Raw genomic sequence first — 27759 nt, 5'->3', positions numbered from 1 at the left:
AGTATCCCACTGTGGACTGAAATCTCCTCCCAAAATAATAGGTCCTTTAGCAAATCCCACCAAGGACTCAGAGACGCTATCAAAGAATTTACCCTGCGCTTGGTTCGGGGCATAGATCGTAGCTAAGGTTACCATGGAACCATCTATTTTAGCGTTAAGAAATAAAAATCTCCCCTCCGGACACTTTTGTGTATCCAATAGGGAGACATTTAGTGTTTTGTGAAATAGAAATCCCACCCCTTATCAGTGCACCTTTTTAACTCTCGATGCTTCACCGTTTAGCTTACTGCGTTGGGAGTTAAAAACAATTGCAGCGAGCGGGCCAAGAAACCGCGTGCTAAATCTCGGCGCACACTTTTAACGCATGGCTTATTCCATCGGGCCCTCCGGTTGGGGAGCCGTCGATCAGTGGGCAATTTTCTCAGTCTCTGCCCCTCCCCTCCCACCCCTGGGGAAACTGCAGGGATTCCCAGGCTGAGACATTTGGAGTCCAAGTCTCATCCTTTTTGTTCACCGGAAATATCGAGGGCGTAAAAATTTCAAATAAGCAAATGGCACATTCAGAATGCAGAGCGCCGCCCCACCCAGAGAGTAACCTCTGATGGTGATAACGCATATTGCACGGAAATGAAGTCTTTAATTCAGGACATGAGAAATGTAATCTGTTTCTGTCTTCATCTTCTCAAGCGTCCCTAGCAAACATCATAATTTGTATTTACTAGGATTTTAGGAATAGTTTGGTGATATATGGGTGGAAGGCACAAACTTAGACTGTAAGCCCTCTGGGGATAGGAAAATATCTACAGTGCCTACATGTAATCCACTTTCAGGTGCCAAAAATTGGAATATAAATCCAATAAATAATAATGATATTGTCGGGGTGAGAAAACGTCCTGGTCTTTGAGTCGTAAAGGGCTGCAATCTGCCCTGTGTTCACAGGAGGGGGACGTTACTGCCCCAGTGTCAGGTAACAGGAAGGGAGTCGGTGACAGAGCTGGGGGAGATAAATCCATTCACCTGGGGGTCAATAACCGTCAAGAGGGGAGATTACACCTCACGCCCCTGACAGCAGGTCAGTTCATTCCCTCCCCGCCCCCTCCCTCGAAGGCAGCCTGGGGGCGCCGCAGGAATAAATGTTTATTGGGGTGATAATGGCTGGGCGCTGCCCGTTTATCTTATTATAGGGTCCCGTCAGGACCAGGGTAAAGGGAGTCCCCATGGTGACAGGGAGCAGGAGCGCGACGTCCTACCTCTGATAATCTCAAAATAAAAAATCTGCAGATCCAGGAAAAAGTGAAAAACAAACTCGAAAAGAGAGCCTGGACACAGAATCCGGTTTTATTGCCTTTGTATGTATTTGGAGTTCAGTTTTCAGTATTTGCCTTTGCAGATCCGAGTGGAGAAGAAGAGTTACTTACAGCAAAAATAAAAATGGTTAAAATGCAGAGGCAAGGATGAGGAACCTGACCCCACCCCCCCTGAGGTGGGAATGTGAGCACCATACCCCCCCCCCCCAGCCCTGGATTATCGAACCGGGCGTGGCCCTTCCTTCCCCCCACCCCTAAGAGGAAGCACTGAAGAGAGATGAGCAGGCACCACCCGTAGGGGGTTCCACCGAGGTGAGGGGTAACCACGCTCTGCTATCACAGCTGGATCCACAGGGGCCGTCCCAACCCCAGACCTCTAGCGAGGCCCTCTGGCACCAAGAAGGGTTTGCAGCAGCACAAGGCTCACAGAGAAGGACCGGGAGGGGGGTCAAGAGGATCAGCTGAGCCACCCCCCCCTCCTGAGCTGATAAGAGGATCCAAGCAGCAGATTACAGGGAAAGGATGCGAGGAGCCGGGGGGGCTCCAGGAACCGGGAAGGGGAGCCCCGGACATGTCCTGCTGTCGGCCGAGCCCCCGCCTCCGTCCTCTCACAGGCCAAACACCCCGGCATCCACAGAAGCCTCCAGAAGAACATTGGCAGCTCCGACGAGGTCACCGAGGGCGGCTCCTGACGAGGAAACAGAACCCTTGATTATGTCACAGAATTTGCCCGCACGTAGGCGCATTATATGTAACGTTAAAGCGAGTGCCTGTCTGCGGGGGGCTGGCGCGGCAGGTAACCCTGGCTCCTCCTCACCCGCTCTCCCTTTCACCCACTCCACGGCCTTCGCCTCCAGCAGCTCCCACTCCTCCCGCTGCTCCGCGCCGGCGGCGTGCAGCCAGATCACAGCCAGAACCGTGGCCCAGACGGCGGGGTCCATGCTCTGCAGAGACAACGAGAGAGAGAGAGAGAGACACCTTTACGGTCACATTACTGGAGGCCGCCAGCAAGGGGCAGCGCTCACACCGCGGGCGCAAACCCTTACAAAAGTAGAAGACTACAGATCCCATTCGCCCGTCATCCTGCCTCCATCAGCGGTGAGCAGCAGAGTTTGCTCGGGGCATCCTACCTGCCTCTCCTCTCTCTCCCCTATTCTTCCCCTCAAGCAAAGACTCCTAAATACTGTGTTATAAGTTCCCCTCCTCCACTCTAAGCTTATCCTACCCCGTCCCCCCCCCCCCCCCCCACCTCTCTCTGTCACTGCCATCACTGGTCTGGTACCCACCAGCCCACCTGTACATAGATTGTTTATTGTTAATTTATATTGCAAATGTTCCTATCAATTCTCTCTCTTTCCCTATCTTTCCTACTGCTGTCCTCTCTCCTCCTTCATTGCTGCTCCCCCCTTCCCCCTCCCTGTTTATTGTATTTCTCTCTCTGGTTATTTTGTTACAATGTAAACCGGCAATGATGTGCCCACGAATGTCGCTATATAAAAACCAACAAATAAATAAATACATTTCTTCTGCTGCTGTAGGTTTGAAGAGCAGGGGGGGGGGGGGGTCGCTTTGCCGTTGCCGACTCCACCTCCCCTCCCCCCCTTCTCCCGCGCCGCCGGCCGCCGCGGTCGGACTCCTACCGGGTCGGGGATCTTGGCTTTGAGCTCCGCCTCCGAGGAGCCGAGGATGGAAGCCAGGGAGGCGCTGAGGGTCCAGGAGCCGTCCGCGTTCTGCAGGGAGACGAGTTTCAGGAGTTGAGACTCCGGCGTCTTGGAGGAGGCGACTTCTGTTACTGCTGTAAGAAAGGGGACGGGGGGGGGGGGGGGCAGCCATGAGATACAGCAAAGGAGAGAGCAACACGAAAAACCCCCAAAAAACCAAGATGAGCAGGAATCAGCCCCGGAGAGACGGCGAGACAGAAAACCCTCTTATTTTGGGGAACTGCTTCCTCGCTTTCACAGCCACAAGCGAGCCCTCGGTGCCCCCGAACGGCTGCGCTCTCCCCGTTTTAAACGCATATTTAAAACAGTCTCTGCCGCTGGGACAGAGCCTGCAAAGCAGAGACGCCACCCACCCCCGCCACCCTGCCTGAAGACTCGGTGTCCACGGAGCGTGCTCTGCCTTGCCACGGCTCCGTTTGCCACGAAAGTGAAACCCCATCAGGGGGGAGGGGGGGGGGTGTGCCTTGTCCTTCTTAAGCCTGGCACTTCAGGAAAAAGGGCAACGAGGAAATAAAAAACAATTACAAAATTAAGACCCAGTGAAATTACCGGATTCATCCGACAGGCAGGCGCCAGAGTACGAATCCACGCTGCTGAGATACTGCAGGCTGTCGGAGAGATCACTGTCCATCTGCATGCAACAGCTCATCGCTACGGGGACGCCGCCTCTCATCATCCCGGCGCCTCCCAGCGCCATCGGCATGGGGAAGCCAAACGCTGCCAGGGAGAGAACGAGAAGAAAAAGGGGATGAGAGGCAAGAGAGAGAGCGGGGCCCCGCAGACTGCAGAGCGGGGCTGGCGGACTACAAATCCCAGAGCGCACTGGGGTAGGGAGAAAGGTGGGGCGTGCTGTTTCCCCACATGAAAAACAGGGTCCACGCCCCACACCTCTGCCAAGCTCCTTAGGGGAGGTAAAACTATGCCCTTACCCTCCCTCACCTCACACACATACACACGCACGCGCGCGCACCCACATACACACGCGCGCGCACCCACATACACACGCGCGCGCGCACCCACATACACACGCGCGCGCGCACCCACATACACACGCGCGCGCGCACCCACATACACACGCGCGCGCGCACCCACATACACACGCGCGCGCGCACCCACATACACACGCGCGCGCGCACCCACATACACACGCGCGCGCGCGCGCACCCACATACACACGCGCGCGCACCCACATACACACGCGCGCGCACCCACATACACACGCGCGCGCGCGCACCCACATACACACGCGCGCGCGCGCACCCACATACACACGCGCGCGCGCACACCCACACACACACACCTTTCCTGAAGTAAGTTTCGCTCCCTCAGACTCAGAGGTTTCTCCCTGACAAGGGACTGCATGCTTGCATTTTTGCACAGGCCCGTGCCTTGTACCCTGCAAGGTTTCGCCTCTTTTCAGTCTGGACACCCCGAAGCCTGGGTGTAGCTTTTGCCAGGGTGAGAGGCAGGATACTCTTAACATGGGGGGAGGGGCTCTTCGCCAGGGTAAATACCTATTTATCCAGCCGGATCCTCTTCAAAATTGATGTGCTCAAAGTATATTTAATAAATCAGTAAAAAATTATAACTTTCTTGGCCTTGGAATGCAGCACACTTTAAAAGTTCATCGGTAAACACTAATACAGTTAAAACACCATCCGTTTTCATCAACAATTCAGAAGGAGACATAAATCACCCAGTGCTGATTTATCCCGGAGACTGACATTACAAATCTTAAAAAAAAAAATTACATGGCAGAATCTGCAAACTGCTGATACTCAGGGTTAGGGCAGAAAACAGAATCAGCAACCCCAGTTCACCAGGGCTGGGATTGGAGCCCTCATCACAGCGGAATCAGGGTTAGCACCTCTAGTATTCCCAGGAAGGGACAATCCCTCCCTGCCTCCCCCCCCACCCCCGAGTAAGTGAAATGTACAAACCCCAGTGCACCAGGGCTGGGAGTGGCACCCCTAGTATTACCATGAAGCGACAATCCCTCCCTCTGAGTAAGTGAAATGTACAAACCCCAGTGCACCAGGGCTGGGACTGGCACCCCTAGTATTACCATGAAGGGACAATCCCTCCCCCTGAGTAAGTGAAATGTACAAACCCCAGTGCACCAGGGCTGGGAGTGGGACCCCTAGTATTACCATGAAGGGACAATCCCTCCCCCTGAGTAAGTGAAATGTACAAACCCCAGTGCACCAGGGCTGGGAGTGGGACCCCTTCAGCACACGGCTCACCTGGTAACGGGATATCCCTGCGGGTCAGCGGCCCCTGGATGGGTTGGTTTAAGTCCTTGTTCACAGCCACGAAGGCGGTGAGGGGTGAAATGACCCCAGACTGAAGGCTGGTCTCCAGGATCCTCTTCTTCACCTCCTCGGAGTCTCTATCATTGCTGCGATCCAGGCCCGCAACCAGGGTCTTTGCAGCCAGGCGGTGGATGGTGGCCCTGGGCAAGAAGTCAAGGAGGTGAGTGGACAGTGGTGTACGGGATGAAGAGAGAGGGGTGGGGTTTCTCCCAGGGATGGACAGAGATGAAGGTAGAGAGAGAGAGAGACTGACACCAGGATGCTCAAACCCACCCCAAGAGTGACAGACAGACAGACAGACAGACATGCTACTACCTGGAGGTTTTCTCTGGCTGGAGAGGGAACCTCATTTGGTTTTTAAACGTCTCATCCTTGAAGGTGTATTCTAGAGAAACCTCTCCCTCCGCAGTCTCATCCGCCTAAAACACAGAGGGTGGTGGGGGGGACAGCAAAGTCTGAGACAGAGAGAGCAACGATGGAGGCTCAGAAATGTATTTACAACATCCAAAAGACGGGAGATTTGCGCATTTCCCAAAGCCGAGAGGGAACATCAAAGAAAAACTCCCATCTAACCCCGGGCGAAACAGAATTTATGTATTTATTTATTTAAGAGTTTTTATATACCGTCATTAAGTTATTCACCATCACAACGGTTTACAATAGGGCACCAGTAAAAAATATATGGGTCGTACATTACATAGGTGGTGCCAGTAGTATTCGGTAACAATAAGGCGTTTATCATGGGGGGTTAAGTGTTTCATAGCAAAATGACCTGAAGGTTGCCTACAGTTAAAAAAAATTGTAGGAAATAATTCAGTAAGGATTTATAAAATTAGGCATTCGGTGCTTTATTCCGCAATAACTTTTACTTCATTTCCCGCATCAGTTTTCTTTCTTGAAGGCTTGTATGTAAAGCCAGGTTTTGAGCTGCGTTTTGAAAAGTTTATGATTGCTCTGGAGTCTATGGTCAAGGGGCATGGAGTTCCATAATATGGGACCGGCTAGGGACAGAGCTCGCTCCCTCACTTGGGTCAGTCTTGCGGTTTTCACAGAAGGGATGGGGAAGGAGCGCTCTGTTTGCTGACCTTAGATTTCTGTGTGGGACCTGTACTCTGAGTGCTGTGTTCAGAAGAAACAAGCCTCCTGCCGCCGGGCCAGAAACGTAGCCTGACCAGAAAAAGAGTACCAGAGAAGACAGCCCAAGCGAAACCAAGGTCCAGTCCCGTCGCGCCTCCCGCCGGATTCCTGGGAGTCTGTGAACTCTGCCGCACGCTTTGTCGCCGACTTGTGAGAAGGACGCGCGATGAGAGAGAGCGAGAGACAGAGAGAGAGACGGTTTCGTCGGTGACGCGCGTGCAAACCCGTCGGGCTCGGAGCGCGTCTCTGAACCTGAGCAGAGGCCACGCACCTTTCCCTTTAACAGGGTGTAGACAATCGACCTCTGACCCTTAAAGATGGCGCCGGGAAGCCGGGAGACCATAGCAAGCTTCATGCCGGGAGGGAGGGTCCACTGCAGGGAGACGCTCTTCACCGCCGGCTGCAGCGCGGCCTTCAGAGACCGCAGGGCCTGTGGGGGGGGGGGGGGGGAGAAGGGAGGGGAGAATACCATGAAACCCCGAAATTAGCCACTGCGCTAGACAAGCATCGCCGAGCTCGGCTACCAGCAACTGTCAGGAAACTTTCCTGGTTACCCTCAGAAAAATACCCAGTAGATGCTCTGAGAGAGCAGGGGATGAGTCGGCGAGCTGAGGACGGGGCTTGTTATGGAAGTTCGGATGCGGCAACGCACAGGTCGGTGGTGGTGGGGAGAGACAGCGTAGCGCAGCGCAGCAAACGATTGTTCGTGTGGGGGGGGGGGGGGGGGCTCCCACCTTGGGCTGCATTCGCTCCTTCCCCGTGATGAACTCCGCAGTGCCGCCGGCCGCCTGAGAGATGCCCTTGATGAGAGCGGTGGAGGCTCCCTCCCCGATGCCGAAGGCGAAGCAGCTGCAGGGGAAGAGAGGAGAGGAGAGGAGAGGAGTGGGCGGGAAGAAGAAAGGGAGATGAAGGAGACAGAGGGAGGGCCACAGGAGGGTTCCCTCCCCGGGGTGCGGGAGGAGGAGGCCCTTGGGTAATAATTACCGATGGTTGTCGGCGTTCCGGCTGACCTCCGAAATCACCTCCCTCGTGTTCCCGACTTCTCCATCGGTGAAAACAAAGAGCTGGAAGGGACATCAAGATACGCGATGACCTAATCTACAAAGACTCTGCCCAGCGACCCAACGTGTCCGAATGTGTCCTCGCCATGACCAGAACCAGAGACCGCCAACCTCTAAACAACAAACTCTTACGCCTTGACCTATGGGAGAGTCTCCGTTGGCTGCCGTGATTGCAGCGCTGTTGTCCCGTCTCTGTTCAGATTCTCTTACCTGTCGGGGGTGCCCCGCTTTACCAGCTTGGCTGAAAATGTGTTTCAGAGGCTCTAAGATTTCGGTGCCTCCCAGGTCGGCAGCCATGCCCTTCACTTTCTCCAGGGCCGAGTCCATCGTTTGTTGGGTGTACTCCACGCTCTCCCTGCAAGACCAAACCACCACCACCGGTCAGAAACAGCAGCAGGCAAGACCGCGCCACGCCAGAGAAGGCCCGGCTGAAACCCAGCCTCTGAGACCAGAGCCATGCACTGAACAGGAGGAGAATCTTCTTCAAAAGACGGGGGGGGGTGACAAAAAAACCAAACAGGTTGATTTTAAAATGAGCACGCGGGCACCCATACACGTGTGTACCTGTGCGCGAGCGAGGATACGCTAGAATTTTTAGTGGTGCACAAACTTGCGCGTGTAAGTTTCAAAGTGCACCAACAGCACATAAATATGCTAATTTTATGAGGTTACTCGAGCACAGATGGCACACGCGTCTTCCATAGGACCGTGTCGGCTTTTGCGCGCGTATGTCTGCAGATGTTTTAAAACGTACTGGCGCGATTCGCGTTCCCGATCAGTCCGCCAGTTTGTCCGGTTAGTAGGCGAGGTCTTTCACACCCCTCTCTGGTTCTTCATCCTGCACGCTGCCCAGATGACCGCGACACATCGCCCTGTCCTATAAGCCCTAAAACCCGAGATCTACAGACCTGCTCCTCACCAGGAGCAGCAGTAGAGTTACGTGGATCTCTAGCCCATGTGCACCATGGACTTCGTTTTTAAAAATTCGGAGTTACGCCCCTTTTCCATCCCCTTATTCCTCGCGCGCGCGCGCACAGGGTACACGCGTGCGCGTTTTGCGGCTTCTTTAAATCCGCGTTGCTCACGCGCGGCCCACACATGAGCTTATGTGGTCGTTTTTAAAAATCGACCTGTAAATTCTGAAAGGCTATGGCGGGACGGGACACAGGATTTTCTCACCTGTCTGCAAATATTGGGCTGAAAATAAGACCGGAGGGTACCAGTTTTCTTCTAATGGACTAATGGCTTCTCCCCATTGGACCAAGGAGGCGAGGACGTAGACGTGGGTGGGGCTGTGTGAACAGATACTGAAAGGGCACCTGCAGGTCAGCCGCTGGTGGAGATCTTTAGCTGTCCCCAAAGCAAAGAGAAATCCGTGCAGGGCCTGGAGCCGCCATGCACGCGTTCAGTTTTTTTTATTCAATGCATAAATTAAACTCGGGAATTCATTGCTGGAGGATGTGGTGAAAGATGTTAGTGTAGCTAGGTTTAAAAAAAAACAAAAAAACTTTAGACGATTCCCTGGAAGAAAAGTCCATTAAACTATTATTAAGGTGAACTTGGGGACGTCCATTGCTTATCCATGGGATAAGCAGCATGAAATCTATCATCCTTTTGGGATCCTGCCAGGTACTTGTGACCAGGCTTGGCCACTGTTGGAAACAAGGATACTGGGCTTGATGGACCTTTGGTCTGACCCAGTATGGCAAATCTTATGTTCTTGTGAAGGGCATTGATAGAAGGGAGAGGAGCCAGGGAATGGCCGTGGTGGGGGGGAGGAGAGAACAGGACGCATATGAGAGACAGGGGCCAGGTGTTTTAGAGATGTCTTTATATGGTAATTCTTAAAGTTATGGTTGCTCGTTTTCCTTCAGGCCGATACAGAATGGTGCGCTCGGCCGAGCACATTGTTTAGCCCCCGTTTGGCCGTGCGTTTTTGACGCACTATTATTACCCCTTATACTGTAAGGGGTAGTAGCGCTTGGAAAACGCACAGCCAACACCCCCCCCCCCCCAAAACTAATAGTGCTCATCACATGCAAACCGGTTATTAAAATCTCTCCCGTCCCCTGCCCCACTAACCAGTTAAATCTATGCGCACAAATTTAACGAGGGAATGGTTTGGGGCGTGTCCAGGATGGACTGGCGCGGTTAGATTTAAGCAGGTATTTGGCTGCACACTTAACCAGTTAAACGTGGCAGAATATCTGGACAAAGTTAACCAGTTCATATTGATGGGTTAACTTCACCACTCACTTAGAAGATCTAGTTCTAAATTATTATGGGCTGGATGTTCTAGAGGATTCTTCACATTTTGTGTCTATGGGATAAATTGCTGCGTACATCTGCTCCTATATATTCTATTCCTACTGTAACAGGTATAGAGGAAGAACATTTGTGTACAGTTTTTTGGGGAGCGGCAGTTCCCTTGCCCAGAGAATCTGAGGCATGGGTGGTGAGAGAGGCCGACGACACAGGACCCTGGTAAGGCGATTTCCCATTTCTCAATGCTGTATCTGCCATTGTTTGCCACCGGCCAGCGAGAGAGACTCGCATGGAGTCAACAAACGACCTCGATGCAGGAGGAGGATGGCCAAAGATCCAGGACATTCGTCACCCAACCGTGGTTCCATCTCTCCCAGTCTCCCCCCTTCTCCCCCACCCAGGACACTCACGGGAAGAAGGAGTCAAAGTCAGATCCGAAGCCAAAGATGTTGAAGTAACATCCGAGGGGTAAACTCTTCAGCAGCAGCAGGAGCGTCTCCTGAAAGAGAGGCAGACGTGAGACAGTCCAGGGACGAGAGAGGGAGAACGACAGACAGAAAGAGAGAGAGAGAGTGAGACAGAGAGAGAGAAAAAGCGATTCTCCAGGAGAAAGCCCATTTTATGTGCAAGGCAAAGTACCCAAAGGTAAGGATAAGTAGGACTTAACCCACTCCAAAGAGACAGTCAGAAGAACATGACACAGACAGAAGAGAAAGTCACAACCCTGGGAGACAAAAACATTTTTTATTTAGGGATACATTTTAATCTTATCTCCAATCAACACAACGTGATTTACAACATAAAAAGCCCATGCAAAAGCAATTAACTTACAAATTAAGTCCATAAAAATATAAAACACAGTAAATAAATGTTTAACTATATCATATCTTGATCTATCATAAAATCAACTGAACATGATCACTCCCAGCCTTCAAATCAACTACTTAATAACTGTCATTAATTATTTATACGTGGATATGTATGCTGTTTTATTGTTCTGTTTTTTATTATTTTGTTTGATATTAATATGTTTTATGTTTTGTAATTTGCCTAGAACAGAGCCTGGCAATTAGGCAGAATAGAAATGATTGTAGGTAGATAAATAAACAATAATTATAGTTCCAATCAAGATACCCTAATATTTATTCATCTCCCACTATTCAACCCTCTTGTCACTGTTTTTACCCCCAAGTGCCAGCCACAAATTGCCAACAATCCCAGTCTCTCTCGTGTCACTAGTCTTCCTGAATCTTCCCAGAATATGCCTTCCGGAAAAAGCCATGCCTTTCTCAGCCCCCTAAATTTCAAATAATCTTTTTCCAAACGTAAAACATCTGGCAGGCTATTCCACAACTGGGAAGCAACTATAGAGAAAAGGCTCTCCTACGAATCATCTCAAGCTTTGCCCCCATTCTTAAAAGACCCTTAGCTGCTGATCACAGATGGCGTTTGGGTGTGTAGTAAAGCAGTTTTATCCACTAAACAAGATGTGGCCATGGCCAGTCAGAACGGTAAACAAAAGCATAATCACGCTGGACTCTTTTTCGGGCTTCCGTCGAAAGCCAGTGCAATGATTTCAGCAGAGGGGAAACACGATCCCTCGGCTTCAGACAGCCAACCAAGCACGCGGCCATGTTCTGTGTGATCGCAAAAGGCGCTGCAGCTGTTGTGGCAACCCCAACAGAAACGACATTGCAACACAAGAGCCTGGGTTACTGTAAGGAGGTCTTCCCCTAGCAAATAGGGGCGTAATTTCCAGAAAGTCTATAAAGAGGCAAATGCCGATTGAGTGACTACTGCTAGATGAACTTTCAAAGTCAGCATCCCACCTTCAGTTTTTATCTGATATGCATCCTCCAACAGTGAGTCACTTACCCCATAATGCGCTTGACTTAGCGTGATTTAATTTCAGTCTGTGTAACTCTACACCAGTCCACCGCTCACATACAAAGAGGCTTATTTTGTTCGCTGTCTGATGCTTTTTGCAGCACAAAGAACGCAAACAGTACACCTTCCACGTAAAGATGATATCTGAAACCCTCCTCCTGAAAGATCTCATGTAACACAGCTAGATATACAACTTAAACCGACGGACTGAACACTGCACGTCAATTCCCATGTCTTAGATCGGGGTGGGCAACTCCGGTTCCAGAGTGCCACAACAGGCCTGCTTTTCAGGATATGCACCACGAATATGCACGAGGTGTATCTGCATACAGCAGAGCAGTGCATGCAAATGTACCTCATGCATATTCACTGTGGATGCCCCGAAAACCAGACCAGTTTGTGGCCCTCTGGGACCTGGAGTTGCCTGCAGTACCTGAATGTAATCCGCTCTGAAGTGTCTGAAAGGTGTAGTATAAATCAAATAAATAAAAATACACCTGTCTTAGATCTACAGCCATCCACAGATACCTACCGAGGATGGGTCATAAGATAAGCCCAATTGATTGCATTCTGTTCACTATCAAAATATGGTTTACTGTGTCGAAGGCAGCAGAGAAATCTAGAAAAAAAATTATCACTACCTGGCCCCTCCTGTCCAACCATTTCTGGACATCGTCCATGAGGGAAACCAGAAGTGAATCTGGACCATGGCATCTCCAAAACCCAGAATGAAACATTATCTAGTAGATTTCTGGATTCCATATAGTCAATCAGCTACGTTGCTACTAACTTTTCAATGAATTTCCCCACGCAGTGGAAGTTTTGCCACCGTTCTAAAGTTTGACTTTTCCTGAGGATACAAACCTACTTTCGTAAGGTAAGGCTGAATTCCTGTCTCTTTCAGCTGCTGGAGAAAGGGACCCTCCTGTAAAAGGGAGGTGTTAAACCAACATTAACGATCTAGCCAGCAAATTTCCTTTAGCGTCCCTCAATTAAAGAAGCGGGACACGGATTGAAGCCCTTATGGCTATGAATGTATCCCACTTCCGTGAACAGCCAACAGGCGAGACTCAAGTAACGACTCCTCCACCAGCAGGAGCTCGTTGGGCGGATCCGTCAGCTCCGAGCTTCCCCAACTGACTGAGCTTCCCCCTACCTGATCAAAATGTCTCCAAGATTGGGAGGAAGTGACGTCACCTCGGTGGATGGCAGTCTAAAACAGGGGCTCCAACTACATTTACAATCTCCTCACAAACTACTCCATCCGTAGTCTAAATATCATCCTGTCCTCCTGCTTACGAGAGCTGACCCTTCTGATGACCACGAGACGCAAACAAGTGGATTTTAGGAAATTTTCCTATAAGAAAATTAGCAGGAAAGATGACCCTCCCACGGACGACATGGCCAACGAGGAGCAGGCACCATCCGAAGCAACGGACAAACGACGAGGATCTGCTCTCAGAAGAAGGAGACTTGCCAACAAAAGCTGAAATGAAGAGATGGTTTACTGACCTCAAAAAAAGAAATAACCAGTAACACGAATGACATCATGAACTCGATCGAAGAGCTTAAATGCGACATTGCAGAAAATGGCCGCGCATCTTTGAAATGGAGACGAGGGTGGATGCCAATAGCGAAGATATTAAAAAGAACCGAGAGCTCCAAACAGCAACGCAAACAGAAATAGAAAGGCTACATGAAAAGATGGAAGACCTGGAGAATCGCTCCAGAAGGCACAACTTACATTTTCGAGGCGTACCGGAGATGCCTGAAAATCTTGATTGCTCGGCGGTGGTGGTTCAGATCAGTGCCATGATCCTGGCCTCAGAAACGCCATCTTCAGCACCGGACCCAGGTATTGACATCAAAATAAACCGTGCCCATAGACTGTTAGGGCCCAGACTAAATAATAATAAATCTAAGGACATAATCGCCTGCTATCATGATTACACCCTCAAAGATAAAATCGCAATGATTGCGCGGAAGCAAGCCTCGTGGAATTGGCAGGGTAATACCATAATGATCTTCGCGGATATCTCCCCTACCACCATCAGGAAAAGACAGGAACTAAAACCAGTTACTGATCTCCTACGGTCAGAAAATGTCCGATATCGCTGGTTCTTCCCTTTTGGGATGAGCTTCTCTTTACAGGGGGAGACACATCGCATAAAAAATTTGAAGGAGGCATCGAGTGTTCTACACCTGAAAAAAACGTTATGAGCGCCTGCTTTCAGGTAATTCCCTCCCGGCACAGTACTGGGCGGCCTGACCTTTGGCCCATAAATACCTTGGGGTAGGAATCCTGATTACCAAAGATGTGATATTTGAGGAGGTGGCCTGCCATTCTGACTCAGAGGGCCGCTATTTAATTCTTATCATTGCAACAGGGGGTGTGAAATGAACGCTGGTAAATATTTATGCACCTAACATAGGTCAGGGAGTGTTTTTAGAGGGAATGCTTCAGTTACTTAATCACTACGCTGAAGGAAATCTGATAATAGGCGCAGATTTTAATCTAACATTTAATCCTTACTTAGACAATTCCCAAGTCTTGGCGTCCTTCGCTCAGTATTCAAAGATCTTATCAGCAGTTTGAATCTCCTGGATGTTTGGAGAAGATAGTACCCTACATACATTTTACTCAAGGGCACATCGTTCTTCCTCCAGAATTGATTACCTTCTAGTAGCAAAAAGTTGTGTTAATATGATCAAAGGTCCTAAGATACACCTGATCACATGGTCAGACCATGGCCCGATTACATTACAATTTGATATTGGTCTTTATGGTAAAGGAACTCAATTCTGGAAGATCAATGATAGCTTGCTAGAGGATAATGACTTCTGTCTACAGCTGCAGGCCGATATCAAGGGCTATTTACAGAATAACGATAAAGAAGGGATTTCTCCCATGACACTATGGGACTGTCTCAAGGCAGTGCTACGGGGTAAATGTATAGCCAGAGGGACATACTTAAAAAAACTACATATTAAGGATAAAATGGAGACTCTACAAAACCTCCAAAAGATAGGACATGCTCACTCTCGTACGGGGGACCCCACAATTTTAATCAAAATGGATAAATTAAGGGCACATCTCGAGGAGCTAGAAGCAGCGGAGATAGCACACAAACTCACATTAACCAAGCAAACATATTATGAGGGAGGAAATAAAGCGGGAAAACAATTAGCCAGACTGCTAAAAGCACGGCAAATGCAAAATAACATTGTAAAGATAAAAGATGAAGCTGGCAAGATGTTAACGTCAAACGCTGCCGTAAGCCAAAGATTTATACGCTTCTACTCTGATTTGTATGCTACGCCTACTAACTTCAATCCAACAGAGATAGATAATTATTTGGCACGCACCTCTTTGCCACATTTACATAGAGAGGCCCTGGATAGGGATATCTCTAGGGCCGAAGCTCTATGGGTTATAAAGGACTTAAAAAATGGGAAATCACCCGGTCTCGACGGATACACAGCTATTTTCTACAAAACATTTGCCAGCTCACTTACTCCTTTATTGGTAAACCTCTTTAACTCTCTACAAGGGCAGATTTCTTTATCCCATGTTGCCAATTTAGCAGGGGTCACGGCGTTGGCTAAGCCAGGACGAGATCCTACCGTCTGTGGATCATACCGTCCTATTTCGCTAATCAATTTAGATATGAAGATACTGGCCAAGATTTTAGCGAATAGACTTAACAATTACCTCCCAGAGCTGATTCACCTTGATCAATCGGGCTTTATACCTGGTAGAATGGCGTCTGACAATGTTCGCAAAATCGCGGACTTAATGGGGTGGGCAAGAACGCAGCAAACACCATTGCTGCTATTAGCGGTAGACGCCGAAAAGGCTTTCGACTACGTTCATTGGCCTTTTCTGTTCCAGACAATGAGAGCCTTTCAATTCGGAGAAAAATGTATTCGATGGATACAAAAACCGCACGAATCCCCTTCGGCGTGTTTAAAAATAAATGGGGAATATTCCCAACCGTTCCCTGTGGGAAGAGGTACACGGCAAGGGTGCCCACTATCCCCTTTACCCACCCTTTCAGAAATAATGATGAGATACATGGAATCCAAGTTGGTAACTTTTCCTCTAAGATGTCCCTATTTGCGGATGATATTTTATTTACAGTTACTAACCCCATACATTCCCTGGTGGCCATCTCCGATGAAATATCCGCCTTTAGCACAATCTCAGGCTTCAAAATCAACTGGGAGAAATCTGAGCTCTTGAATGTCTCTGTCCCTCAGGGAGTAGTTGAGCAACTTTGAAAATCTCATCCCTTTAAATGGGCTAAGGAAAAACTAAAATATTTGGGGATCTATATTGGGAATAGCGGCGATCTGTTCCAACTTAATTATCCTCCCTTAATGGCAAACATTTACAAAGATTTGGAAGAATGGGACTGATATCATATGTCATGGGTAGGTCGGCTGATGTTATAAAGATGAAGATAATGCCTAGGATCCTCTATCTTTTCCAAACACTGCCAATTGTAATTCCAAAAAAGATCTTGGACAAATGGAAAATTAGGCTTTTCAAATATTTGTGGAAAGCAAAACGGACCAGAATAGCGAAAGAAACTCTTTACTTACCAAGAACACAGGGAGGATTAGGGATGCCAAACTTGCACTATTATCAAGGGGCAGCGCAATGTAAAGCAGCAGTGGAATGGCATAACAGTAAAAGACAGAAACCTTGGGTGAGGTTGGATCACTACCTGTAACAGCTTTACTTTGCCAAAAAGGTAATACCTGGCACCCTATGGTAAACATTCCTGAGTCAGTGCAGGTCACACTTCAGGTGTGGGAGAGATGGCGGACACTTCTGCTAGGTCATAGATCTTTCTTCTTAAGCACACATCTCTTTCACCACCTCGCTTTTCGCCCAACGGTAGACTCTCAGGCTTTTGAAGAATGGAAAAAAAAACAGGGGAGTCTACCAGATGACACACATGTGGGAGCCAGGGGGGATTGTACCGTTCTCAACTCTGAAGGAGAGATTTCATTTGCAACACAAAGATTTATTCAAGTACTTGCAGGTTAGGCATTTTATTTCACAATAGCAGATTACAGGAGACCTCACATTGGGAAGCCCTCCTTTTGAAACTCTTTGCATCCGGGCAGACAAAGTTAATAAGCACATTTCAAAACTTTATAGGCTCTTAGCAGGTGAACTATTCCTGAAGGCTACACACATAGCTGCTTGGGAAAGGGATCTACAGGAAAACTGGTCGTCAGAGGACTGGAAAAGGATAACCCAACACATGAGTAAAGGGTTAATTTCCGCACCACACACAGAAAATGGATACAAACTTCTGTATAGGTGGAACGCGACACCGGCACAACTGAGCCATATGCACCCTAACTATTCAGGACAGTGCTGGAAGCTATGCCAGCAGCGGGGAACCTTTTCCCACACGTGGTGGACTTGCGCCAAAGCAAAGGGTGTATGGCAAAACATATCACGTTGGCCGACTAACATACTCGGTGATGAGGTTTCACTTACTCCTTCCCAAGCCCTGTTGAATAAGGAAATACCAGACAGGTCGTCGACATTTCCAAATATTTTTATTAAATATGTAGTGACAGCGACCAGGTGTGCTTTGGCTCTTTACTGGAAGGATCCTCAGACCCCATCCATCAAGGAAATACAGAAGCAAGTTCTAAACATGCATACGCTGGGGAAAATCACAGCACATAAGCATAAAACCATTATAAAATTTACAAAAATTTGGCAGTGCTATGAGGTACGGTTGGCAAATAACACACAGTAACTATATCCATATCGTACAGATTTCTCTGTCTTGCTACTACACCGATGTGTACTCAGGTACCCTAACGGTTCAGAATAAGGTCCATTGGGCTTATCCTAAGGGACTTTCCTTACCAAATTTCGACATAAAGCCGTATGTGATCATTTCTCAGTCTTACAGCATGTATGACTGATATAGTATTACTGTATGTAGTATTGAATATTCAACATAAGGAAGTGGGTGGGGTGGATATATTATAATTATTGGGAAGATATAGCAATGGACAAAATGGAAATTTGTGTTGCCTTTATTCATGATACTTTTGTTTCCTGTACATGCACTATGTTGTTACTGGCGAAGCTGTAACCATTGTTGATGATACCCCAAAAAAATAAATTTACAAATTAAAAAAAAAAATGTCATATGTCTCCAAGATTAAAACAATTTTTTTCTTGAAAAAATTGGTGCAAAACGAAATTACGAAAAATCCAGAGAAGCTTCTGGGTTGGGTGCTTCACCGGTGCAAACTTCTCTCGGAGCCTGTTTTTACTCTTACTAAGCTCCTCTGAAGAGTTTGCCTGTTTAGCTGCTTTTAGACACCTAGTAGCCCATTCCTTTTCATCCCACCAACTCTGTTTGGTCTTCCTATTGCGTTCCCTTCTTGCAGTCTCTTGCTACATATATCTAAGACTGTGGGTAAACCGCAGGACTAGATTTTTTATTCTCATCCAGGGGTTTAGAAGCAGAGGAACCGTGATGGCAGAAAAAGATCACAGGGGCCTATCTTGTCTACTCAACCACACCAACTGCTCAACTCTACAATCCCTACCGCTCCCTTTTTGAACACAGAATTCACTCAAAGCCAGTTACAACAAATTGGGATATTAGCTGGGAAACAGGTCATTTGTAGCTCTAGGCATTACAAAGGTGTAAAACACTTTTAAACAGCAGCAGACTCAAGGCCCAGTTTGACAAAAGAAGGTGCACCTCCAGGCCTAACTCTAAATAGGTCAACAATCCTGACGAGCTCTAACAGCATGAGGCTTTTATTTGCTTCCTGAAGCAAGAGCAGTCACGCAGTTGTTTGTCGGAGCTCTTCTGGGAAGGGAGTTCCCTAAGGCAGGTGCTGCTCCCTGTTGCGTTATCTTGAGCTCAGATAACCTTTCTTATCTCCAACACCTTCAGGGGGAGACTTCTATGCCTGCATCCTTAAGATTACTCCTGAGCTACCCCCCTTTCACATTATCATAAGAACATAAGAACATGCCATACTGGGTCAGACCAAGGATCCAACAAGCCCAGCATCCTGCTTCCAACAGTGGCCAATCCAGGCCATAAGAACCTGGCAAGTACCCAAAAGCTAAGTCTGTTCCATGTTAGCCACTGCTATTACTAGCAATGGTTATTTTCTAAGTCAACTTAATTAATAGCAGGTAATGGACTTCTCCTCCAAGAACTTATCCAAACCTTTTTTGAACCCAGCTATATTAACTGCACTAACCACATCCTCTGGCAACAAATTCCAGAGCTTTATTGTGCATTGAGTGAAAAATAATTTTCTCCGATTAGTCTTAAATGTGCTACTTGCTAACTTCATGGAGTGCCCCCTAATCCTTCTATTATTCGAAAGTGTAAATAACCGATTCACATCTACCCGTTCTAGACCTCTCATGATCTTAAAGACCTCTATCATATCCCCCCTCAGCCGTCTCTTCTCCAAGCTGAAAAGTCCTAACCTCTTCAGCCTTTCCTCATAGGGAAGCTGTTCCATCCCCTTATCATTTTGGTAGCCCTTCTCTGTACCTTCTCCATCGCATCTATATCTTTTTTGAGATGCGGTGACCAGAATTGTACACAGTATTCAAGGTGGGGTCTCACCATGGAGCGATACAGAGGCAATACATTTGCAATCTCTGCCTCACGTTGTGCTAATATCACGACCACCCCAATACCGAGCATCTGATCACACCTTCCGCAGGGGAAGACCACGGAGATCAACTTCAAATCCAAATCAGAGTCCAAGCAGTGGAACAGTGTGGCCCAAAGGTAACACACAGGGGCCTTGACCTGTGGCAAAGGGTCACCCACTGCCAGGCCCCCTTCAAAACGGGGACCACGTCGGCATCAGGGGGATGATGTCAGCTGCAGAGATCAGGGCTCCCCTCCCCGGCAGAGCCCAACGAGTCCTAGCGCCCCCCCCCCCTCCTGTCTGGGGAAAAATGTGACAGTGCAAAGCAGTGGAAGAGACGCTTTCAGCGACGAGGAGAACTGGGCGACGCAGGGACCCGCGAGGGCGAGAGAGGCGGCTCAGAGGGGCGAGACTGCGTGGCTTACCTTGGCGCTATCGATGCGCATGGGCGAGGCGCTGTCCCAGTCGCCACTGTCCATCCGGCACTCCATGCTTCCGGAACGATCCACGAGGAAGATGAACTCCCCGCAGCGAGACTGCTCCTCGGCCTCGGGGAAACGTGGGTAGAAACTCAGCATCAGGGCCGTCTCCGACATCAGGGAACCTTCCGGAAGGAGGACCAAGAGTAAGAGAGAGAAGTTACAGAAGGCAAGAGAGGAGAGTAAAGCAGCCTACGTAACCGAATATGCACAGAGCGGCTAGGTTACTCACCAACTCAAACAAAAGGGCGCACATTACACCAATACTCCACGGTCTACACTGGCTTCCCATAAAATACAGGATCACCTTCAAAACACTAATGATGATGCACAAGGACATCCACGGCATCGCCCACCTCAAACTAATCTCTCAACTTCGCACTCAAACATCAGCTAGACCCTATACGCACCTCCGACCAAAACCACTTTAAGAAAACGTGCTATCTCCACAGCCGGGCCCAGCCTTTGGAACTCGCTACCACCCGAGCTTCGCCAAGAACCCTCTCTCCGAATTTTTAAAAAACACGGCTTTTCAGACAAGCCTTCCCAGAATCTCAACATTACTCGGACACTGGTCAATAGACTTAACAGGCCACCAGGGAACCTCCGGACTTAAGACATATCAGGACTCTAAAGAGATACTTGAGCGCCCATTACTTCCTTAACAGAGTCCTCCGATCATGACTCTATGCCCCATCTCCTTCCCCCTCCCTTCCCCCCTTCCCTCTTTCCTCCAGCCAAATTCCTCTTTGCCACGCTATGCCTTAAAGCCCCCGCCACGCCCTACCTATGAAGCAGTCCCACAATGATATTCCATTAAAAGTATTATAGTATGATATGCCCACAGCCGCCCCAGTTGCTGTGGCTCTATAAATTATGTGGCTCTATTTATTATGTTATTCACTGAAGAATTATTTTACTGTTGCTTGTTATTGCAGATTGGTTCTATGTTCATTGTTATTGTTGACTTGTTCTATGTTCATTGCCCAAATGTTCTATGTAACGCCTTAGCCGCGACTGTTCCGTTATATGGAAACCAATATGATTTGATATTTGGTTCAAGAATGTCGGTATAGAAAAATCCTAAATAAATAAATTAGCGTACACAGCACTGTAGAAGGAAAGCCTGTGCAAGTTGGGCCTCTCTCTCCTGTCCAACGTGTGGAATGTGACAAAGAATCTGAAAAAGATCCACGTCCGGCTGTCTAGCAGCAAAGTAACTCTCCAAAGAAGGGATAGGAAGGCACCAGATTGGGTCCAATGGAAGAAAATCTCAGCCCAAGTCTGAAAACCATTTCAGAGGACGAGCCCTCATTGATTTACTATCGGGCTGATACAGTACAGTGCGCTCCGGCGGAGAGCACTGTTACCCCGCGTTTGGACGCGCTAGCTCTACCCCTTATTCAGTAACGGGTAATAGCGCGTCGAAAACGCGCATCCAACCCCCTCGAAACTAATAGCGCCCGCAACATGCAAATGCACGTTGATGACCCTATTAGTCATTCCCGCGCGATACAGAAAGTAAAATGTGCAGCCAAGCCGCACATTTTACTTTCAGAAATTAACGCCTACCCAAAGGTCGGCGTTAATTTCTGCCGGCGCCGGGGAAGTGCACAGAAAAGCAGTAAAAACTGCTTTTCTGTGCACCCTCCGACTTAATATCATGGCGATTTTAAGTCGGAGGTCCCGAAAGTTTAAAATAGTTAAAAAAAAAAAATGTAAAAATCGGTCCGCGGCTCGCAGGTTGAAAACCAGACGCTCAATTTTGCCGGCGTCCGGTTTTCGAACGCTTTTTAAAATCGACTGAGGATTTACACCACATTGGCGAGTTACTACTGTGATAAGTAAGATTTTAAATTGCATTCACGTAGATATTCTACCCTTTCCTTCCCGCACTAACCCTTCCCCCCTATACTCAGGGGAACCACAGAGACAGGGGGTTTTCCTGTGTTAAGCCATTCACCTTAAAGCTATAGCAACTTAAACCTTTCCGTGCAGCATCCTCGTAATAGTGATGGATTACAAAAGGGAGACAAACGTAAGGAAGTGGAGGTGCCCTTAGATGGCGAAAGGGGTCTCTTTTTCCCCAAAAAGGCTGCTTCTGCGGGGGGAGGTCTGGGTGCAGGCCCATCTCGGGCTCTGAGGGCAGGAAACAGGGGACAAAAATGAGATTATAATAAGCCAGGAACCAGAGATGGGGGGGATCCGGCTGCAGATTGGCTGACCTGCTTTGGCGCTGGGTAGCCCCGCCTCCAGGCCGACGCTGGGTTTGTTCGCCTCCTCGTAGTAAATCAGCAGCTCCACGTCTCGATCAAACTTGTGCCCGGGGCCCAGGGAGACCTGAGAGAGAGAGAGAGAGACAAAGACAGAGCAAGAGAGAGGGTCAGAGAAAGTGAGAAATGGAGAGGGGCGGGACGGCAGGAGAAGGGGAGAAGAACACAACTAGTGCTGAATGTCACAGGGGAACTGGGATATGCTTCAGAGACTTTACCCGGGGTGAGAAGGAGTACACGGGGGGGGGGAACATAGCAGACAGGGAGAGTGCACGGGGAGTGGAGACGCCACTGGACCCCTTCACCTGGCCTGTGGTCTTGTCATCCTTCGTGTACTGCAGGGGGGTGAGGCTGCAGTTAGACTGCACCCGGGAGACGCCATACGGAGACTGGAGGCTCGCCGACAGCTGCAGCGTGTACGGGAGGGTCTCCTTAGGGGCCCGAGGGATGCCTGCGGTCACGCTCTGCTCCCCTGCAGCTGTAACGGGAAGCACAGGAAAGGGTTATCCCACCCCTGCTGAGCCCCGAGACACCTCCAGCCATGGTCTGAGAAGGAGAAACCTTGCAGCAGTGAAGGGGTTAAATCCCCGGGCACTGAGCCGAGCAGTATCAGGCTCGCCTACCCCAAAAAATGCTCCAGGTGAAGAACAATAGCACATTTTACAAAGCAAAAGTCTCTATCTCAAAGATACTCTACATAAGTAAAACAAAATACACATCATAAACAAACAATACAACCAACAGAGAGTTCTCTCTATACTCCACAATAAATTCATCATGAAGCAACTTAATATAAATCACAATAAGTAAGTAGACAATAAAAGTTATTTTAGGTAATGGAGGTTACATTTTATACAAAGCACAATATTTATGTCACAGGCTGGTCCCCGAGCATGCACAATTTCATTAAATCAGCAGATTTAAAAACCAGAAACACTCATCCGGCAATGGCTAACCCTATCGAGTGGGAAGGTACCTCCTACGCTTCTCCAGGTAGGCTACGGTGCAAGGCATGAAAACTGGACCCTGAGCAAATCGCATTAGGTAACTTGTTCCAACACGTTGGAACTGAGGGGGGAAAAAAGGAGGCTCTGCTAGGAGTATAAACAAGTCTTGCTTCTTTGACTGGGGGGGGCACAACTAGAGAGACCTTACCGAACGAGGTGGAAACCAGTACGAAAGGCAATCACCCAGATAACTCGAGCCAAGGCTGCTGAGGGCCCTTAAAAGGCCATGCACAAGAGTTTAAACTGGGTGCCAAAGGAAACGGGGAGGCCGACGAAGGTCCTTCGTGACCAGCAGGATATGCTCCCAGAATGCAAAGCGCCACAACAAGCTGCTGCATTCTGGGACCACCTTCAAGCGGTGCAATAGCCAACACAGCGGCGCAATATACAGCACCTCCGCAGTCGTCCAGGCGGAGCATCAGAGCATGAAAATATGAAAGTGCTGACGAGCCTGCACATACTTCTTTCTGCATGCAAAACACACACAGCTGTGACTCCCGGTGTGGGATGGATGGGCTGGGAGCAACCGTGCAAGGTATGGTGTAACGGGGGAGCATCCGGTGTGCGAGATGCAAGGTGCGGCACGGCAGCTGACACTGTGCATGGTTTCTCGATGGGATGCTCTTACCTTGGGGGGTGTACCTGGGGTTCAGCACCGCCGGCAGCACGAAGCGCACCGCCCCGTCAGCCTCCACGGGCAGCTCCCGCACGAAGGCCAGCGTGACCCCGGCCTCCTGGCCCGGAGGCAGGTTCCCCACGCTGCAGCTGAAGATGTCGCCGGAGCTCTCGTCCTCCTCCAGCAGGAAAGCCTCCTGCCCCTGGGCGAGGGCGTCCTCGTAGGTCTGATGGGCCTGGGGGGGTGGGGCGGGAGGCAGAAGGCACAACAAAGTCAGCAGATGGGAGCTCTCCTCTCTCATCCCTCACAGCTGTAGAGCCAGGAAGACTTCATCCCTTCCACTCCTCAGTCACACAAAGGCTGAGGACTTCACCCTTCCACCTCATCGCCCAAAGCTTTATTTAATTAAGCGCTTTATATACCTTCGTTCCAAAAGAAGATCACAAGGGTTTACATTATCAGCCTCCCAATCACATTCCCATTATAACAAATATGTATTCTAGGTCATAATCATACATATTCCAGGACATTGCATTAGGAAGTATAGAAACCCCCCAGCAGACACCAACTCAACCTCCGCCTTCCGCACATGGGAATCTCAGTGACTTCTGCACTGGGAACACTTCCCACCTGAATCAGGTGGACAGGCACAAATTATTTGGGGCTCTAGAAAAAGGTTTACCTCAACTTTTCAACCCCCCCCCCCCCCCCCCCAAGGATCCCCTCTTAAAGACGATCTGAAAAGAGAGAGACAGACAGAGACGGTCTCATCTGAAGCAGGGAACAGTGGCCACTTGAAAAGTAACAGAGTAACACAGCAGATAACAGCAGATAAAGATCAACAGATCCTCCCAGTGGGTCCAGTGAAAGGCATCACGGACTGGAAAGGACCAAAGCAGTTTTCTCACAGACTAGGACTAGAAGTCCACACCCTTAGAAGATTCGTCATCACCCCAGTAATGAGAAGACCACAGCAATGTCAACAGTTGGGTGATGGCGTTGGCGGCCATGTTTCTTGGACCTCGTCTTGCCCATCGACACGGATGCGAGCTACCAAATAAAAAGACAGAGTGGGAAGAGCGGACACCGAGATACTCTTATTCCCTCACCTCCTTCTTCTCCTGAATCTCAGCTACGATCCTCTTCCCATCCACCAGAGCCTCGAAGCTGTAGACGGCTGACTCGTTGTCCATGGGAAAGACAAAAACAGCTTCCAGGGGATTCTCCTCCTCATTCTTGTATTTAAGAGTGGCCGAGACATCGGCAACAAAGCCTCTCACTTGCACATCCACCGAGATACCTTTGAGAGGAACTGCAGGGAGACAAGCACCCAGATCATTAATGCAGTTACCCATACACCCAGCAAGAGAGCCCAGAGATTAGAAACACACACACACACAATCCAAGGTATCTGTGTAATGCAGCCAGTCACCTGCACACTCAGCAAGACCAGCGGAAAAGGTGACAGGTACCCAGCAATGGCAGAGACATCGCCAGAAGGAATCACTCTTACACATGGACCGCTCTGTCCAAAGAGCGACCGCTCCACACCCAATGGAGGTGAAGGAGTGTCTCGTTACACGCAACAGATGAAGGAAACGTCTCACCTGGATGCTTGGAGCGAGTAAGGAGCCCACAGCAGCAACTCATGGCGGAGACGAGTCTGCTGGCGAGAAACACGAAGAAAGGGGGTGAGATTGAAGTAAAAAGCAGGGGAAGGCGAGAGGCAGAGACTAGGGGAGCAGGGCGGAATCACAGGTGGGGGACGGAGGAAACCCAGGAGCGAGCGAGCGTGCGGTTAAAGGCTCCAGAGGGAGAGAGGGAAGTGCCTGAGACCTCTGGTAACGCCTACAGCCCGTCTGCATTCCTCATATCAGCAGCCCCATCACGCCCTCCCTCAAGGGCCTTCCTTCCCAGGCCACCTCCCACAGCTGGCTCAGGTCTAAGGGGAGCGCACAAATGCCAAGAGAGCACGTACTTTACTTCATTTATTTCCACCTGCTTCTCATTGGGCTTCAAAGCAAGGTACAATAAAACGGAATTGCAATGTAAATCCATAGCAAGGACAGATCATAGAGCGCGCTGTGCAATGATATTAAGCAAAGGCCTTAAGAAGCATTCAAGTTTCTCGTTGGAGCACAATCTATTCGTAATCCGAGATTAATCGGGAATGCAGTCTACAACACGGGTCCAGTGCATGAGAAGGCCCCTGTGCTTAAGTGTCTTTGGCGGATCCACCCGAGCGGGCTGATGCCCAGAAATAACTTTTCCTAAATACAATGCAGCCTGCTGGTGCAGGAGGCAGAAAACTAGAAACAGGGATGTGCATTTGTTTGAAAGGAAACAGGAAATATCAACCACGTTTCTTATTTTGTTTTCAAAACGAAATGAAAGAAAAAAACAACAAAATTTTGTTGGTTTACTTCTGTTTTGTTTTTAAAAAGACAAAACAATGAAAATTCCCTTGGGGAGGTGGGGGGAAGACTGGACTCTTCCCTGGGGCTGACGAGGTCCCCAACCAAGACTGACCCGGGACCCTCCAAACTGGGACTGTCCTGTGGCTGAATAACCTGGACCTCCAATTCTCCCCATCCCCCCCCCCCCCAACACACACCTAAAAGGTATTGGAGCCTGGGAACCACCCTGGCCCCCAACTCGTGAGTCTGGAGGGGCAGGAGGGATGCGCACACTCCCCTCCTGCCTCCAGGTAGTCCGAATGGGGATGGCGTGGGTCGGCCCTGCGACCGGCGACATCAAAATGGGGCCTCCTCAGGGCCCATCCATGTGCCATCCCCATTTGCACTACCTCGAGGCAGGAGACGAGCAGGCACCCCTCCTGCCCCTCCAGACCCCCACAGACGGGGTAAGTGGGGACCGAGGTATTCCCAGCTCTGCGTGTTTTCTGGGGAGGGTGGAGGTACACGGAGGGCAGGGGATGTCCCGTTATTTGGGGGGGGGGGGGGGTTGTATATTTATTTCGTTTCGAGTCACAACCAACTTGAGCTGCAGTGGGTAAGCGGCAGGCAGCCAGGGGAGCAGTTCATGCACCGGCGAGGATCAGAGGTTTTAGAGTCCGTACCCTGGCCTGAAAACCTCCTGCCTGCCCGGCCGTGCGAGTCCGGGCAGCATTAAAAGATTCTGCGCCCAGAAACGCAGGGGCGGGCGTAGAAGCCTGGGACCCCCGCTCTCCCCTCCTCCCGGGCTCGCATGCCCGGCACCCAGCAGACCAGCAACAAGCCGAGGTCGCGCCTGTAACCCTGCCCAGGAGGTGCACAGCCGGCTCTGGGGGGTCTCTCTGCCTCCCTGGGGCTTCTGCGTTTCAACGGGATCCGAATTCAGGAAAGCAAGGGATAAACGCAGGGGGGGAATCGGATGGATGGGCCTTGGGCTCTTTTTCTGCCATGGTGGTTCCTAGGGCTCTAATCCCCGGCTCTGTCAGTGACTCTCTGGGTGAATATAATGAACGCAGGACATCTTTTATTACTCTCTGCAGCCCTTCCCCAAAAATGAACAGAGATTATACAAGTCCCTGGGGCTCGAGTGTCCCGACCACCAGCCGGCACAGAGTTTTGTGAGGGCCCCAGATTTCCTTTCTGTGCCAACTGCTGCCCGTGATGGAAACTTTCGGCACAGGTTTTCCCATCTCCCCACTGGGCACGAAAATAATCACGGGGTGGGGCAGGTAAACGTGACCTGTCCAGATCCAAGATCCCTCTGAGCGGCTGCACTCATTGTCGTGGCACGGGAGGTCCCTGACTGCGCACGGGAGGTGCCCCGGGGAGGCATCCGCGGGTCACTGCCTTCCAGGGGCTCCAGCGAGACCCCCTGCCCCTGCCAGGCCCGGGTCCGGGGCGGGTCTCCTCGGGCTCTCGGGGTGCGCTGCTGGCACCTGCTGTCAGTGGGGGGCCCTGGTTCTGCCGGCAATGGACCGTGCACGACTTCCCGGAACGGGTCTCTCCCGGAGTTCCCGGTTCTGCAGCGGGTCCCGCACTGAGGCTCTGCCCCAGCCCGTCCCGTAAA

The 27759-nt window shown here is 49.9% G+C and overlaps 1 protein-coding gene across 5 annotated transcripts; it reads right to left on the bottom strand.

The window, feature by feature from the left end:
• Window positions 1-1320: 1320 nt before the first annotated feature.
• On the bottom strand, window positions 1321-27759 carry LOC115078222 (von Willebrand factor A domain-containing protein 5A-like). Of its 5 annotated transcripts, none has more exons than XM_029580998.1 (18): window positions 27629-27759; window positions 25347-25405; window positions 24849-25051; window positions 23752-23974; window positions 22422-22594; window positions 22069-22183; window positions 19790-19968; window positions 10214-10302; window positions 7749-7893; window positions 7462-7541; window positions 7212-7326; window positions 6749-6907; window positions 5656-5759; window positions 5272-5480; window positions 3578-3745; window positions 2948-3102; window positions 2125-2251; window positions 1321-1995 (listed from the first exon to the last, which is right to left on the bottom strand). In XM_029580998.1, exons 2-18 carry the CDS (start codon window positions 25387-25389, stop codon window positions 1916-1918), a joined length of 2367 nt encoding a protein of 788 aa, XP_029436858.1. In that variant the 5' UTR covers window positions 25390-25405; window positions 27629-27759; the 3' UTR covers window positions 1321-1915. The 5 variants fall into 5 exon arrangements, with proteins under 5 accessions (XP_029436858.1, XP_029436857.1, XP_029436855.1 ...); XM_029580997.1 differs by having other exon boundaries at window positions 25347-25402; XM_029580995.1 differs by lacking the exon at window positions 27629-27759 and adding an exon at window positions 25718-26352.

Source organism: Rhinatrema bivittatum, chromosome 16, assembly GCF_901001135.1.
Source record: "Rhinatrema bivittatum chromosome 16, aRhiBiv1.1, whole genome shotgun sequence".
NCBI lineage: Eukaryota > Metazoa > Chordata > Amphibia > Gymnophiona > Rhinatrematidae > Rhinatrema > Rhinatrema bivittatum.
Note: the sequence above shows the minus strand (reverse complement) of the source record. Positions and strands in the feature narration are given on the sequence as shown.

Bases quoted from the DNA above. Each gene is read 5' to 3' on its own strand.
- LOC115078222 (XM_029580995.1), bottom strand. From the start codon at position 25,797: ATGGATTTACATTGCAATTCCGTTTTATTGTACCTTGCTTTGAAGCCC. The intron at 25,406-25,717 runs GTACGTGCTCTC...GTTTCTCGCCAG, and splicing joins GTGGAAATAAATGAAGTAAA to CAGACTCGTCTCCGCCATGA. The intron at 2,252-2,947 runs GTAGGAGTCCGA...TTGTCTCTGCAG, and splicing joins AAGCCAAGATCCCCGACCCG to AGCATGGACCCCGCCGTCTG.